General features: G+C 35.8%; 1 protein-coding gene and 1 pseudogene across 1 annotated transcript; both read right to left on the bottom strand.

Moving 5' to 3' along the window:
• Positions 1-391: 391 nt before the first annotated feature.
• Positions 392-12,086, bottom strand: LOC110156836 (uncharacterized; annotated as a pseudogene).
• A 118-nt stretch (positions 12,087-12,204) lies between these two features.
• On the bottom strand, positions 12,205-15,105 carry gpatch11 (G patch domain containing 11). The gene is made up of 8 exons (XM_020921539.2): positions 14,962-15,105; positions 14,266-14,492; positions 14,154-14,195; positions 13,636-13,756; positions 13,452-13,542; positions 13,038-13,154; positions 12,865-12,946; positions 12,205-12,519 (listed from the first exon to the last, which is right to left on the bottom strand). Exons 1-8 carry the CDS (start codon positions 15,009-15,011, stop codon positions 12,464-12,466), a joined length of 786 nt encoding a protein of 261 aa, XP_020777198.1. The 5' UTR covers positions 15,012-15,105; the 3' UTR covers positions 12,205-12,463.
• Between the last annotated feature and the right edge of the window lie 131 nt (positions 15,106-15,236).

Consider the following 15,236-nt stretch of genomic DNA (forward strand, 5'->3'; position numbering starts at 1 on the left):
TTTTGGCGCTGTCTTCTTACTGGTGGAGGCAGGACGACAGCGCCATCTGCAGTCCAACTTCCTCAGGACAGTATCCCAGGTGTGTGAGAGTAAAAAATCCCCCTGGTCCCAGTTTATTGTCCCGTGGGCACGTTTGCGTATTCCAGTGCCAAAACCTGTATAAATCAGCTGGCCCGACACATCACAGTAACATCATGTGACCACTCTGAGGAAGACCGCTAGTGAGCAGTCGAAACTGTCAGGTATGAAAACAAAACTCTTGGTCTGAAAAAAGAACCTAATAACATAAAATATTGGAAGACCAAATGAACCTCATTGGACTGTGTAATACACTTACTTGAACGTGCAAAGCGACTCAGAAGTCCAAAGTATGAAATGAAAGTCAGAAATGTACCAGGTTAACTTGGGATGTTTAATTAAAATGTGTAATATTGTGGTCATAATTAAAACAGTTCTGTTCGTTTGAGAATTCATCATAATTTCCACAGCACGTGATTTCAAACAAGATTAAAATCAGGAATATAATAGTGATTATTTAACATGATAAAATCCACCATTCCATTACTTTCCCATCATTTAGGTACAGGTTGTCTGACATAAGTAGTGCATTAATAGAAAACCCCTCTAAATGTTAATGCATTGGTCATCTGAATGTAATCTTATGGCTATAAAAATCAAACAGTTTTTTGGTTAATGTCCTCCTCCGATGCCCGAGTCCACTTGTCTAACTCAGATTTCAGTGCGCTGGCTTCTGGTCTGTCTTCAGGCTTCTCACTCAGCATAATCTTAATAATGCGGCTCTAGAAAAAACAGGCATACACATTTTATCACATATGTTTAGTATGAGAAGTAGGTGAAGCAGAAGGAGGTCAATATAGCAGAAGTAGTTCTTGTAGAAGTAGTGCTTTAACAAGTAGCTACATTCGCATTTGCAAGATCATTAGCTATATACAAAAATACAAAAAATATCAAACTTGTTAAATAGACAGATGTTTTGATACCAGTTGGGTTGACTGAACAGAAGTAGCATAAGTTCTTAGTAGCAGAGGCCTATATATCAACTTTGAGAGGCAAATATGAACTCTGTACCTCTATTGAATAAGTCCTGGTAAACTCTTTTGGCAAGTCCTGCTTTCTGACTTCTCTCCAGATCTGCAGAAGAGGAAGATCATATGTATTATACATACATGTAGTAGTGTCACTTCTGACCTTCGGAGGCATTGGAGGAACTGCTTATATGGACTATCGACTATTTAAATGTTTTATATGGACTCATTGGAGTCTGAGCTAAAGCTTGATTGACTGATTCATTAATAAATTTAGAAGTACAGTACTATAGTGTACAAAAAATACATACCGCCACTCTTTCATGACCAGTAGATATTCTCCAGAAGAGCTCAAACAAGATCAAGCCCAAAGCCCAAATGTCCACTTTTCGGTCATAATTGGCACCAAACTGTTTAATGAAATAAAAGTGGCTTAAATGTATAATAAACATTAATCATTTATTTTACTCTGTAAATAATGCAATCTTTAAATAGCAAATAAATAGCAAACAAAATATGAGCCATTCCCTCACTTGTTCAGGAGCCATGTAGTTGCGGGTTCCTTGCTCCTCTGTTCTCTCCACTATTTCACCGTCATTATTGTCTTGAGTGACCAAACCAAAATCCCCAATCCTTACTTTTCCATCATGTCCGAAAAAGATGTTTTCAGGCTAAAGCATAACTACAGTAAATACCTCATTACAAAAAATGTCATCATTAAACAGTAAATAATGAATTTTACTTTTAAGTCTCGGTGGATGAGTTTCTTGCTGTGAATATACTCTACACCACTTAAAATCTGCCCAGCAATATCAAGACTCTCCTTTTGCCTTGAGTTTTCCTCAGCTGCTTTGTTCTTCCTATATATCCAGCGCCGGAGTGTTCCTCCATCGCACAACTCCATTTCAACAAAGAGGAATTTTAAATTTGGCCTAACCACTTGGCTTAAAGGGAAGAAATGTACCTGTAAGTATTCTGTTTAAATAAAACTATCTTCTGACAAACATTCACCAGTATCATATACTTACCACCCGTATCCAGTGTCCTCAAACCAACATGTGTAATATCGCACAATATTTTCGTGGAGCAGCTCGGACAGTACCTTCACCTCCTGAAGAGACTTCCTGAAACAATGCACGAGGCTTGGTAACTCTAGAGGATGTTTATACACAATAGTATTCTGTAAGTTTTTATTTTGATTGAACAGACTTACTGTATGTCTCTAGACTGTATTTCTTTTATAGCACGGTATTTCTCCAGCACTAGGTTTTTTGCTTTGTAAACACAACCATAAGACCCACTTCCAAGACGTTCAATACAACCGTATTCTGAAGTAAACCTGTTAAGATCAAAGGATAATCTATTAATTTAGTAGTAGTAGTGGTAGTAGTAGTAGTAGTAGTAGTAGTAGTAGTATTTTTTTTGGTTAATTAAAAGAACATACCTTGAGGTTCTGGTAGTAAGACCATTCTTATTTTTCTTTTCCAGGCCAGTTTTCTTGGGCAGAAAGTTAAGTGTAGTTATTGTAAATGTCGAGAACTGTTTCAGAGATCTTGTTGTATTTTTAAGTAAAAAATACCTGACCACTGGAGTCATCTTGTACCGAGGAAGATTTGGATGTTTGTTTAAATTGTATCCAGCTACCTCCACTACTGGACTGTGCACTTTGACTAGAAAAGTCAGGCTCCCTGGATGAATATAATGATTCAGAAGACTGCAGAGCATTTATTATTTTATAAGTCTTAAGTTTATACTGTATGTCTTACAGAAGATTTGATCCTGTAGCTGATGTTGAAGACATTTCTGATTCTTCATCTTGAGACATTGCTGATCCCACTGACACCTTAAAATGTTCAAACAAATATAACAGCTCTCATGTTGCTCTTGGATTATCTATTTGTGTAAATGTGGTCAGGGTTGAGGAATTGCATTTTACCTTACTGTCCCAGTCTGGCTGCTTCTGTAGAGCAGACCAAGCCAGCTGAGCTGCCATTTGTTTAGCCTCTCGTTTATTCATTCCTGTTCCCACTGGGTAGCGCTGTTCGTCAATCTCCATTCTATAAGCAAATCTGGTGGTGGATTAGATAAAAAATAAGTAAGTAAAACTAAGTAATTTAGATTGAAGCATTCTCATAACTCTGCTTGACTTACGGCTTTTGTGATTGGGCCTCTGGGGTTTCTTCAATGTATTTAATGATGCGCCTTGTTTTCTGGCAGTAAATGTTGACCATAGACACAAAGTCTGTTTTGTTAGTTGAACTGGTGTCATATTTGCTTACATTTAGGTCATTTGTTTTCTCACTGAAAATAAGTAAAACACAATTAGCAACAAAATAATACTTACATTTTTGAAGTATGCATTTCTCACCAAAGTTCATTGACATCCCCTGTTCCCCTTGATGGGTAATTCACATCACGACCTGAATTCTTCAAATAGTAAAATATGAAAATAAGTATGGGAATATCCATGTAGGGTTGTTACTGGTTCTGGATAATGTCTGTACTTCAGTTTACTTCGTACCATGCTACAGCAAAGTGACAAATAGGTTAAACATACCTCTACAGAAGCTGGCTCCTCTTGGAGTCCCATCAAGATTTTATATGCATTTTTGGCTGCATTGTGTTTGGCAACTTTTTTACTGTTTCCCGAACCGTCAGGGAAGATTTTGCCTTCTAAACGTACTCCCTGTGTGAAACTGAATGAAAAAAAACAAACAAACAAAAAAAACTTTAAAGACATGCTTGTATACAAAATCTAAAACATTTCTAAATAAACTGTTTTTTTTTTGTGTGCCTTCAGATCTTTCATGCCATGATTTCAGCTTGTAGTCTATATTCAATTTTATGATTCAGATTATTTTTATTAGGGCCTAATTTCTGGGGTGGGGCCTTTCTGTGTGGAGTTTGCATGTTCTTCCTATGCCTGTGTAGGTAGGAGGTTTCCACACTAAAACATGTACTCCCCTGAAAAAGGAATTCTTATTCTCAGCGGGACTACCCTGGTTAAATAAAGGTTAAACTAAATAAATAATGTTTATATGACAGCCCTACTGCGGAGACAGGTTTGGACTTCTGCATTACAACATGATGAGAACAGTCAAAGTGTACCAGTGTAGTTATTACAAAAATCAGCAGGCTATATGGCAAATTACCTTAAACATCTCATATGTTAAGACTAAGGTATCTACTATTCAGTAAGACATTAGGTAGCAACATCAGCATGTTTTCAAAATTTTACTCACATTTTCATATGATCCGGTCCACTGGACCCGAGGTCCTCGTACACAGGTGGTTTCATTCCCATTTTCTGTGTGTATTCATTGAGTTTACTCACGTAGTGGCTTCCACTGTCCATTTCACTGCTGTGATTAAGTTAAACTTAAAAGACGACCCTTACTGCTCTCTGTTATGCTGCCTCTGTGGACATCTCCTCCTGCAGTCAGTTGTGTTACACTTCTGCTCAAATGAAACTGAAAGTAAAAGTTTGCGCATGTGCGTAAATTTGACACCACGTAGAGCGTAATGACAAAGCAAGCTCCGTTCGTTGAGGTTTTTTATTTGTATAGAATGATTGGGATATTTGTATATTTGCCTATAACAGTACCAAAATAACTTGCACAAGTTCTCGATAGATTTTAATAAGTGTATTTATTGTACTTTAAATATTTTAATTTTTGTGTACTTACCTACAGTCTATGGTTCTTACCATGGATCACACCTGGAACAATGAGCGATTACATTGACTATTTTAAGTTTGGTTTCATTTATTGATATTTCACACACATTTGCATTATCATTATGTACCGACAACAGATTTAAAAACACAATAAAACATAGACCTACAGTAAACATCAAGATTATATTAAATTCATAATTCCTCAAAAGTAGTTAATATTGTTACGGATGCAGTCAACTAGATAAAATGTGCAGTCTGCATTGACTGACTATGACATGATGTAGGAAAAATGTCTCATACAGTACGCATGCTTTTAAACATTGTGAGTAACTGAGCACATTCTTGCAGCTCCTGCTTCACTTTAGTTGCTTCTGGTCGATCCTGCGGCTGATAAGAGAGCATGGACTTTATTATCTGGCCCTATGTGGAGAAAAAAACAGTAGCATCAAACAGTTATACACAGTTTTGCACAATTAGGAGAAACTATTCTTTACCTATGGCTATGACAACTCATCCTATTGTTATGATTACTTTCACAAAATTAATCAATCTAAAATGAATTAATATTAATTGATAATAGTAAAATCAGCAAGTTGTTTTTCAAATATAACATTTTAAATTGCATCTTTACCTCTTGTTGAAAATAGCCAGTAAAGCCTTCTGGAAGTTTCTGGTCCCTAAGTTTATCCCAAATCTGAATAGAGTACAAAACAAAACACATTAAGTCCTGTCCTGTCTGTCTACAAATAGTGATATAACAATAAATTTTAAAGGTTATTCACTGACCTCTTTGCGTTCATGTCCTGTTACAATGTTCCAAAGTAGTTCAAAATATATCAGTCCCAAAGCGAAAATATCCACTTTACGGTCATAGGTTTTCCTGTTTATCTGTCATTTACCACAAAAAGCAATTCAATGTGATTTGAACATTTGTTTAAAATATAAACAATCAGTGAAGATAACTTACTTGTTCAGGGGCCATATACGACGGTGTCCCTTTGTATACTGTTCTCTCTATTACATTTTCTTCATCATTGCTCTCTGCAGTGACCAGGCCAAAGTCTCCAATCTTCACATTTTCATCACGCCCAAATAAGACATTTGCAGGCTAAAAAATGAGATGACATTTAAAAAAATAATTATAATATGGATAGAAAACTATAGTGTAACATAAATTATTCATCTTATCTAATGGTTTTGTACCAGTCTACACTACCTTTGTCCAAGTTTAGAATTGGATTAGAGTTGAGCTTAGTCTGTGTAAGTCCTGGTTTAGAACTGGTTTAGTCAGCAGTGAATTTCTGCATATTTAGACTTGGTTTGGGGACTTTTTAATGTCTCCGTCTACATTAGTATTGGATTCATGAAGTACTTAATCAGAACCTAGTTCATTAATAATATGACAGCAGAAGAGAACCTGGAATCACAGTTTAAATCTTGTTTAGGTCTGTTGTATTTAATTGACGGAGGGGGCAAATTTTTTTATGAATACATCATACATATAATTGGAAAGTAAAATCAGGTTCAACATTTGGGGCTCTTTCCCTCAGGTATTTGCAGGACTTGTTCTTATCTATTTGAGATGATGACAGTCTTCAGTTTGACCACTAGAGGTCAGACAAAGCACACCACAGCTCTGGGACATTTCCCACGTTTACATGTGAGCTTTCATTCCAAATAAAATAATTAGATTCTGAATAAAAATTAACTAAGACCATGTAAACACTTAATTCCTAATGAAAATGATTATTCGTAATTAAACTTAATTCCGAAGTAAGTGGGTGCTTTATTCCAATTTTGAAGTCGAATTAATTTATTCCTCAATCTTATAAATGTTTATTCTTCTTAAAAATAATTCCGGTCGTTCAGCGCATGCTCCTTGGGTTGTCCTTCTGATACAGACGATCCGGCTCCACCAGTCCTCGCTTTGGACTTTCATCCACTGCTCTTTGGATTTTTGAGCAGGATGCGGGAGTGGGCTGGCGTAGAGCAGCTGTTGACTCACGTTTCTCTTCTTCTTCCCTTCTCCGACACTTTTTCCTTCTCCTCCTCAGCTATCAGACGTAAACTATGATGAGAGAATTCTGGAGCTGCTGCTTAATTATCATCGGAACGACTGAGGTAAAAGGTAGTATGATGTTTGTGTCCATGGAGTAACGACAAACCGAGATGACAAAAAAGCTGGTAGCAACTGAAGTGTGTGTTTTCTTCCAGTAGACAAAAATACGTTCATGTGCCCTCTGTCCAATCAGAACCCTTCCCGACCCCCAGATGCTGAGCGGAATTAAATAAAGGAGATTTAACGTGTTTTCCAAACTTCAATTCGGAATTATTATTTCCATGTAAACTTGAAGGAGAATATTTAAATTCAGAACTATTTAATTCAGAACAATTAATTCAGAATTAAAAAACATGGCCACTGATAATGCAGTCTCACCTTCAGATCTCTGTGGATTAGTGTTTGTGAATGGATGTACTCCACTCCAGCAACTAGTTGCTGAGCGATCTTCAGACTCTCCTCTCGTCTCTGTAGATCACGCCGAGATTTCTTCACATTTTGAGTGTTTTTCTCATCGATCCAGACGCGGAGGGTTTTAGTGTCACATAACTCCATCTCAATGTACAGGTACTTTTCAGATTTGTCACCTGTAGATCTGAAAAAAAAAAAACTTAAATTAACTTTTCTTGGTGACTATTCTCCAGTACTCCAGTTTCCCCCATTAACCTAAGTCACACACAATCGGGGTAATATCGGCTGTTATAGGACAAAACTTTTCCTTACTAACCAAATTATTGTGTGCCAATAAATAAGACCAGTGTAGCACCTGTGGTACCTGAACCCCAGATTGAGAAGCACAGACTTACTGAGATGAGCTGTAAGAGTCAGTAGAGGAGTCCCACTGGTACGCTGTATCCTCCATCCAACAGGTGTAATATCTCACAATATTAACATGGCTTAGGTCTGATAAAGCCTTCACCTCACGTAGAGCTTTCCTAAAATGTTCAAAGAATGTTTAATGCAGTCTTACATAACATACAGTATACAGCAGTCACACAAAGAATTACTATTGTGCCTATCATTATTCCTGAATTTACATAGCCATAAATATACTCTAAACTTACTCTTTACAGCGAATTATCTTTATGGCCAGATATTTATCAAGCAGTTTTTGTCTTGCTTTGAAGACAGTTCCAAAAGCACCTTTTCCAAGAAGTTCAATGGAGTCATAGTCTGACAAAAATCTGAAAAAAATAAAATAAAATAAATAAATAATAATAAAAACAACAACACCAACTATTATTATTATAAATTAATTTATGAATAAAAAAACACAAAAACAGTATGTCAGACTATACAAAATGCATATTGAAAGTATAATTACATGCAAATTATGTTATTTGATTACCTTGAATTAACAGGTTGTGGTGGTGTTTTCTCATCAGGTGTAAGATCTTTCTTAATAGCTAAATCTGGCATTAAATCCTTTTAAACAAAATGAAGAAAATCACATAGATGAAATACTAAAATAAAATATTTCTTACTGTCTAGATTAGGGTACCTCTTTACTTTTATTAGCATTAAGAAAATTTGCTGCAAGCCTAAAGACAAAATGGTTGTTAAATGAACTATTTTAACTTAACAACAGCTACTATTTTACAAATCACCTGTAAAAAAACTCACTTTATTTTGGGCTTTACATCAGGACTTAAAGCCTATGGGGAGAAATACATATGAAAACTCTGTACAAATATGGTTATTTTGTGAAATGTAATAGGATAACTTGATAGCATACTTACCTGATGTTGAGGAAGGCTAATGGCACCTGAGGCTCTTACATTTTGTTTGGCATCTTGAGCAGCAGCGCTAAAAACAAAACCAATAAAAAAATGGTAAAATTTTGTTTTCAAACTTGTACAAATTTGTTTACCTACTGAATCAGGAGACGAGCAGGTGAGTCTTCAGAGGATCGGATAGACACCTGATCAGACAGCCACAGTGCAGACATACAATGAAATGTAGGTCTATTTATTATCTTTATTTATTATCTAAGGGGGGGGGGTATTAACTGCTAACACATAATATATTTAGATCACCATGTTACCTTTTATTGTTTTGATAATGCTATATTTGCTGAAACAGGATATTAAGAGGGTTTTATAAGTTACAGTTACTCATTCTTGATGCTTTGTGTTCCCATCCCCTTTGCTTCCTGCGCAAAGTTACAGCCCCTTCAGAAAGCTATCACAACACAACCAGCATGCATTCCACTTATAAAACTACTGCACATTGCATTAAGTTTGTCAAGATAGTGTACAGTTGGGAACATGCTTTTGTGTATTTATGGAGAATTGTTGTGTGAGAGAATGGATGATGAAGGCTTGTGGGCTGAGCAATACACAGAATCTTACTCTCTTATGGAGAGTTTGAATAATGCCCAAGAGAGATCTCAAAATTACTCAAATATGCATGGATGACATCTATAACTTCTTCAGGCATGTTTTTGATGAGGGAACATTGTTGAAAGCTCAAATCAAAATTGATTTTGCATAATACCCCCTCTTTAACCTCTTAATAATAGTACTGTGTATGTATTAAACTGATGGATATTCCTTTTTGTACCTTGCTGTCCCAGTCTGACTGCTCCTGCAGAGTGGACCAGGCCATTTGAGCTGCTTTCTGTCTGGCCAGTTTAGCATTCTTTCCTTCAGCCAAAGGATACTCAATATTATTAATAACCACCTTATAAAAAAATCTACAAAGGAGAGAAAAAGTACTGTTTTAAATCTATCTATTTTATTTGATCATTTAAATGTATAAGTTGAGACTAACCGAGGGTCATGGGGTGGCCCAGTCCGCTTCACACATACAAAATCATGGAGGAGATTTTTCTTTTGGCAGTAGTGATTGAGAATTCCAATAAAATTAGTATCTGCAAATCCTTCATCTTCAGTGGTGATGCCCAGTCTCTGCGTGCTTTTACTGAAACAACAAAACAGACCAACAAATGTCATAATAATGACTGATTATTACAGTACATTACATTATTACAGTATTACAGTATTTTTCAATTGTTTTGTCACATTTACCCACAGAAAATAGACATCTGTAAAACAGCACACACAAAATCCTAAACAGGATTTCAGTTTTCCTAAGCAAAATTTTATCTTAGCAAAATGCAGTTTTTCCATTCAAAACTGATCTCTCACCACCCCAAAGCAAGTTTTACCATTAAACCTCATATTTGGATCATGTGTTTCTCTGAGCTCTTTCATTGTTTTGACAAAGCAGTTCAGACGTTTTAGTCCTTTTCAGATTCACTGGTTTAGTGCAGTGTGACTCTGGGGTTCACACTTTACACATATGAATTTTGTCTAAAACCTGTCTGTATTGTATTATGTAAAATATAAAAGTACATTACCAATTGTAGCCATTGTACCAAAAGTTGATTTTGCAGTATTTGATCCAAAATATTTATGCTGAAGAAAATTATAAGATGCTGCAATAGCAAATACATCGACACTACTTTTGTACCATAATATGAAAATCTCAGAAAATCTGTATGTAGTCATGGATACATGTATCCAAATCTGTACTCAATGCGAGATTTTTGATGCTCACAAATTGTGTTTTGCCATTATGTTTGAGTTTTTCTATTGAAAGTGATAGAGTTTGGGCCAAAGATTTTAGCATGTGAAAACAGACCTGTAGTGTTGGAAAAAACAAGCTGGATTCACTGATCATGTTTGTTTGAATCAAAAGATCACACTAAACACAGTTCCAAAAAATGTGCTAAAACAACTGAGATAAACTGTAATATATACAGTAAATATACATAAATAACTCACATGATTTCTGAGCCAATTGACACTTGCTTGTGGTCTTCCTTTAACTGATGTGGTATGTTTACAGTAGTCTTAAACACAAGATAAAAGTCACGTTACAACTATGTACAAAATGTATTAGCTTTACTCAGCATTATTAATATTCTAAATACCTGAGGTGTTTCGCCTCCAATAATCGCAAGGTAAACAAGCTTGGCTGCCTCTTCTTTGGCTTCTTTCTTTGTTGTTCCATAACCTGCTGGGTACTCCTTATCTCCCACTACAAATCTACAACACCTAGAAAGCAACAATATAATAATATTCTAATTTATAATAGTCTAATTAACAAAAGGTTTCAAATTTTACATAAGCTATAGAAATGTAATTCCTTACTGAGATGCATTTGTTGGTTCTGCTTTAATTGACTCCACAGCTTTGATCAAGACCTTATTTTTCTGTCCATATTCATTCAACCAGCACATGTAGTTAAACTGGGTTATGCCTGTTGATTGCACTGGTGAAGGGGGTACACTGCTGCTATTGGTTAATGCAACTTCTGTCTGATAAAAAAGTAAAAAATCAGATCAGCAAAATATGCAAAAACAGTAAATTAAGCCACAACTAAGTAATCTTTACTGATTCGGGCGTTGGCTCATTGAGGACAACTTCCAGGGCATTTTTAGCAGCCATTTGTCTAGCCTCCTTCTTGTTCTTCCCCACACCATTAGCATAGGCTTTGCCATCCAGCACCGCCCTTACAGTAAACCTGGGTAAAACAAAGGTGAAACAGTTTATAGACCTATCCCTGAGATGTCATTAATATGTCTTATAGCAAGAAATATAATAATAATAGGCTAATTTTATGATGTTTGTCAGATTCTCTGGAATATGGGCTACCACGTGTGCAATCTGGTTATCTGTGTTAGTACTAAATTATTAGGCTATTATCTGAAATATCAATCCAATATCACAAACAAATAAGCCTCGTGTTCATCCACTGACAATGCGTAACAAAGTAATACAATCCGATGACAGCATGGCAACAGTAAGTGCGAAGTGCTGCACAATAGCGAAGATGCTGTTACATCATAAGACTTACATACATTGTGATTCTCTGAAACTCACGTTTTGATGTGATCCGGCCCCACAGAACCAACATCTTCAAACTTCAATTCGCAGCGTTTTCTTTGAGACAGTTCATATAATTTTGCAATATAGTTTATTGCATCCATGATTCATTAGTTTCTTTGCATAAAAAACCGTATAGATCAATAAATAAGTTAAAAATATGCGTACTCATCTGTTCCAAACCTCCCCCTCTTCCACTGCATTTCTTACTTTCGTTTCTGCTTTCATTCTGAAGTTTCGTTAAGCATACGTCATGACGTTCATCCTCTATCACGCAAAATATCTCAAAAGTCCATTACACAGCTTTAAATGACTATGGTCCATATAAACACTGAATCCAACTCAAGATACGCAACTGTAGATACACAACAACCCATGGACATGTATCGATAATTTGTTATGTTTGTTGTCTTAGCCCTAGCAATGACTGCGTTCCTTTCAGCGCTGCGTCTAGAGTGCAAAGCATTATGGGGGCTGTAGTCATTCAAACTACGTACTACAACACAATAATAAAGCAATTTTTCCCTATAGTATATCTGTACAAAAGAGAATAGTTTATTTGATTAAAACAAGCTATTTGGGCCTAAACAAAACATCAACAACTTATTTTTCCATTTCACAATATTATGTGGACTATGCTAAAATTCTTTTAACATGATACATCAAACATAAAAACATCCTTACATTATAAATAACATTGAGAAATATGCTCAATGAGCAGAACTGAACAATGAACTTGATTTACACTGTACACTCACTACTACCAAAATAACAAGTTTCTTTTCAGTTTTTATTCATGGTCTGCTGCAGTATCTCCTGGGCAATTTGAGCAAAGGTCCTCTTCATCTGTACAAAAACATGGAAGTTATTGGAAAGTAAGTTTACAGAGTATCAACAATCAGATAGGTTCCACTAGATATGCCTTTCATTTTGTCTCTTGACTTGAAGGTGCAATGACTCTTCCTTTCAAAAAATTTTAAAACTCTCTTTATTAAACTATTTAGCAAGAGTGAGAAGGTCTTGTCCTGAGTTACCGAATAGTCTGTATAAATCTACATCATATATAAAGATATGTATTTATTTCACTGGCATTATTATGTAAGTAAGAAAATGGATAAGGATCTTATGTTTGGCAATCAGCAGCTAGCAGTTAATGAGCTCTATACATTACTGTTTGTACTCTATTCTCACCATTGTAGGTTGTCCCACACCAGAGGCAGTAAAAGTGTCTCCCTCTTAAGTACGATGTCAAAATGTGCAGTTTATCAAATGACTGTAAGAGAAACACAAATAAATCCAGTGACAGAATTGTGGAGTATTGCACCATAACTGAATATATACACGAGAATTAACACAATACTAACAGTTAATTCAACTGCCTCATCTTCCTCATCATCTTGGTTAGGACCATCTTCTTCATCCACCTCTTCTTCAACATCTGTTTTTGGCCAGTACCACTCCTCCCTGGGAGCAGTGATGCCCTAAAGCAAAGAATATATTGGATTATATAAAATACTTTTAATTTACAGAATATTGTCATTCAAAATACTTCACTGGCTGCAGTAACATGCACACTCAAAATCTGGTTATTATCAGATTTCTGAAGCTATAAAATTATATGTAAACAACAAAATCACCTAATTTCTTTCTGATCAGTTCCCATCTGATTTCTCACATCAGATTTAGCTTTTTACATGTCATAATAATCTTTATGGTTCAGGAGTCAGATATTAATCAGATTATGGTGTGCATGTAAACATTGTCATTGTTAAACCAACTTTTTGACTGTCGAGCTGCTCACAGGAACGCTGACTTCTTCTTAGATCTGCTTCAATCTTACGCTCCTCTCTTTCTGTTCTTACCCTTGATCTGAACAGTCAAATTAGGGCATGAAAATTTAGTAAAATATGTGTTCATAGATGATTGTAACTATACAGTAATTAGTTCACTGTGTATACCTACCTAAAATCTTCCATTGATTTAGTCTCGTTCTGTTGTTTAGCTCGTACTTTCTGTCTGTAATGTTCAAGCTCCTCTTCAGCTTTACGTTTCTTCATCTCCTCCATCCCAAGGCCACCTCTGTCTGTCACCATACAAATCAGGATGAAATAAAGATGTATAAGGCATAGACACACTGGTTAATCTTTTTCTTTTCCCTTATTTCACAAACAGAAGCACCATCAGGTAGCATGAAAGAGCCATACCTTCAGCCTGAACGAATGATTAGGATGACAGTGCCATGCAACAAGCAGGGCTGTGACTAATAATATAAAGACTTGCTTCTGACCCCATGTGGAAATAGCCTAAAATGTGACACTACTCAATGTAAAAGTAGTAAGGTGGAGAATATTGTAGATGAGTCCACACAAGAATATTATAGCATTGTTAGAAGTGGCCCCCAATATAAATGTGATGCAAGATGTTGTGAATATTTTGCTCCAATAAACATAAACAAAAGGGGATAGGGACAAATAACTTACCAGTTTTTATATTTAAGGGAATAGGATCAACTCTTCCTGCTCCTGTATAAATAATACAATTGTTATAATGCAAGCAAGTCTTAAATCCATATATGCGCACTAAGTAACTTGCCTTCCTTTCCCAGTCCTTGACCAGTTTTGTAACCCATTTTCTGTAGCAATGCAAATCCTTTGTTTTCATTGCTGATGCTGCTCTGTAACGCTGCATCACGACTTTCTTTCTCTTGTTCTTTAAAAGACTTTTGTCGATTTTTAATATTTGTCTCCTTTATTTTAACTTCTTTCTTCATGGCTTCTTTAACTCTTCTCACCATGGTGACGCCAGGTTTCACGTCCTCACTGAGAAGACACAAATTCGCAGAATACACTTACATGTTCAGTACATACATATCATACAAGATATTCTCATGTGATGATCCCTACTGCAAGTAAAAATAGGGTGTCCAGACCTCCTTATTTTATACAAGAAATGCCCCAGGTGTCCCTATTTTTGACCAATCTGATACCAACCAGCAGTAAATTGAGGCATACATTGTCATTTGTTTAGGTAAAATACAGAAAAGCTGCTTAAAAATGACCAAAACACAAAGAAAATGTGACTATACTGACTCACATATTAGTCTTGAACGGAGTGCAGAACAATTTTCCTTAATTACACACTCGTTTCACTATTTTATTATTACCAACCACCACAAATCAGAGGTGTCTCAGTTTTTGATTTTGAACATTTGGTCACCCTAAGTAAAATCCACTAAACTAAAGCTTGGATGTGGAAGTTTAAAGATAACACGTAATTTTTTAAACTTACAGTTTAGAGAGAAATGCGTCAGACATATAATCTTCCTCATCATCAGACATTTTGTGCAGTGTAAAATAAAAACAAACGGCTTTTGCGTTGATAGAAATATTTCAGCTCAGTGCATTTGCAGCATTTGCATCGTCTGTTTGAGTGTATTCCACTATCTATTCCGGGTAGCAACCTTGTCCTACATTTGTTCCTTCACATCATTGTACTTTTTAACAATTTAAACAAATGGAGTGTTGTTTTCCAGAGAGCCCCGTTGTAATTAAATGTACTGAGCC

Source organism: Boleophthalmus pectinirostris, unplaced genomic scaffold (genome assembly GCF_026225935.1).
Source record: "Boleophthalmus pectinirostris isolate CB_2022bp ecotype Guang Dong unplaced genomic scaffold, ASM2622593v1 HiC_scaffold_5, whole genome shotgun sequence".
NCBI classification, from domain to species: domain Eukaryota; kingdom Metazoa; phylum Chordata; class Actinopteri; order Gobiiformes; family Gobiidae; genus Boleophthalmus; species Boleophthalmus pectinirostris.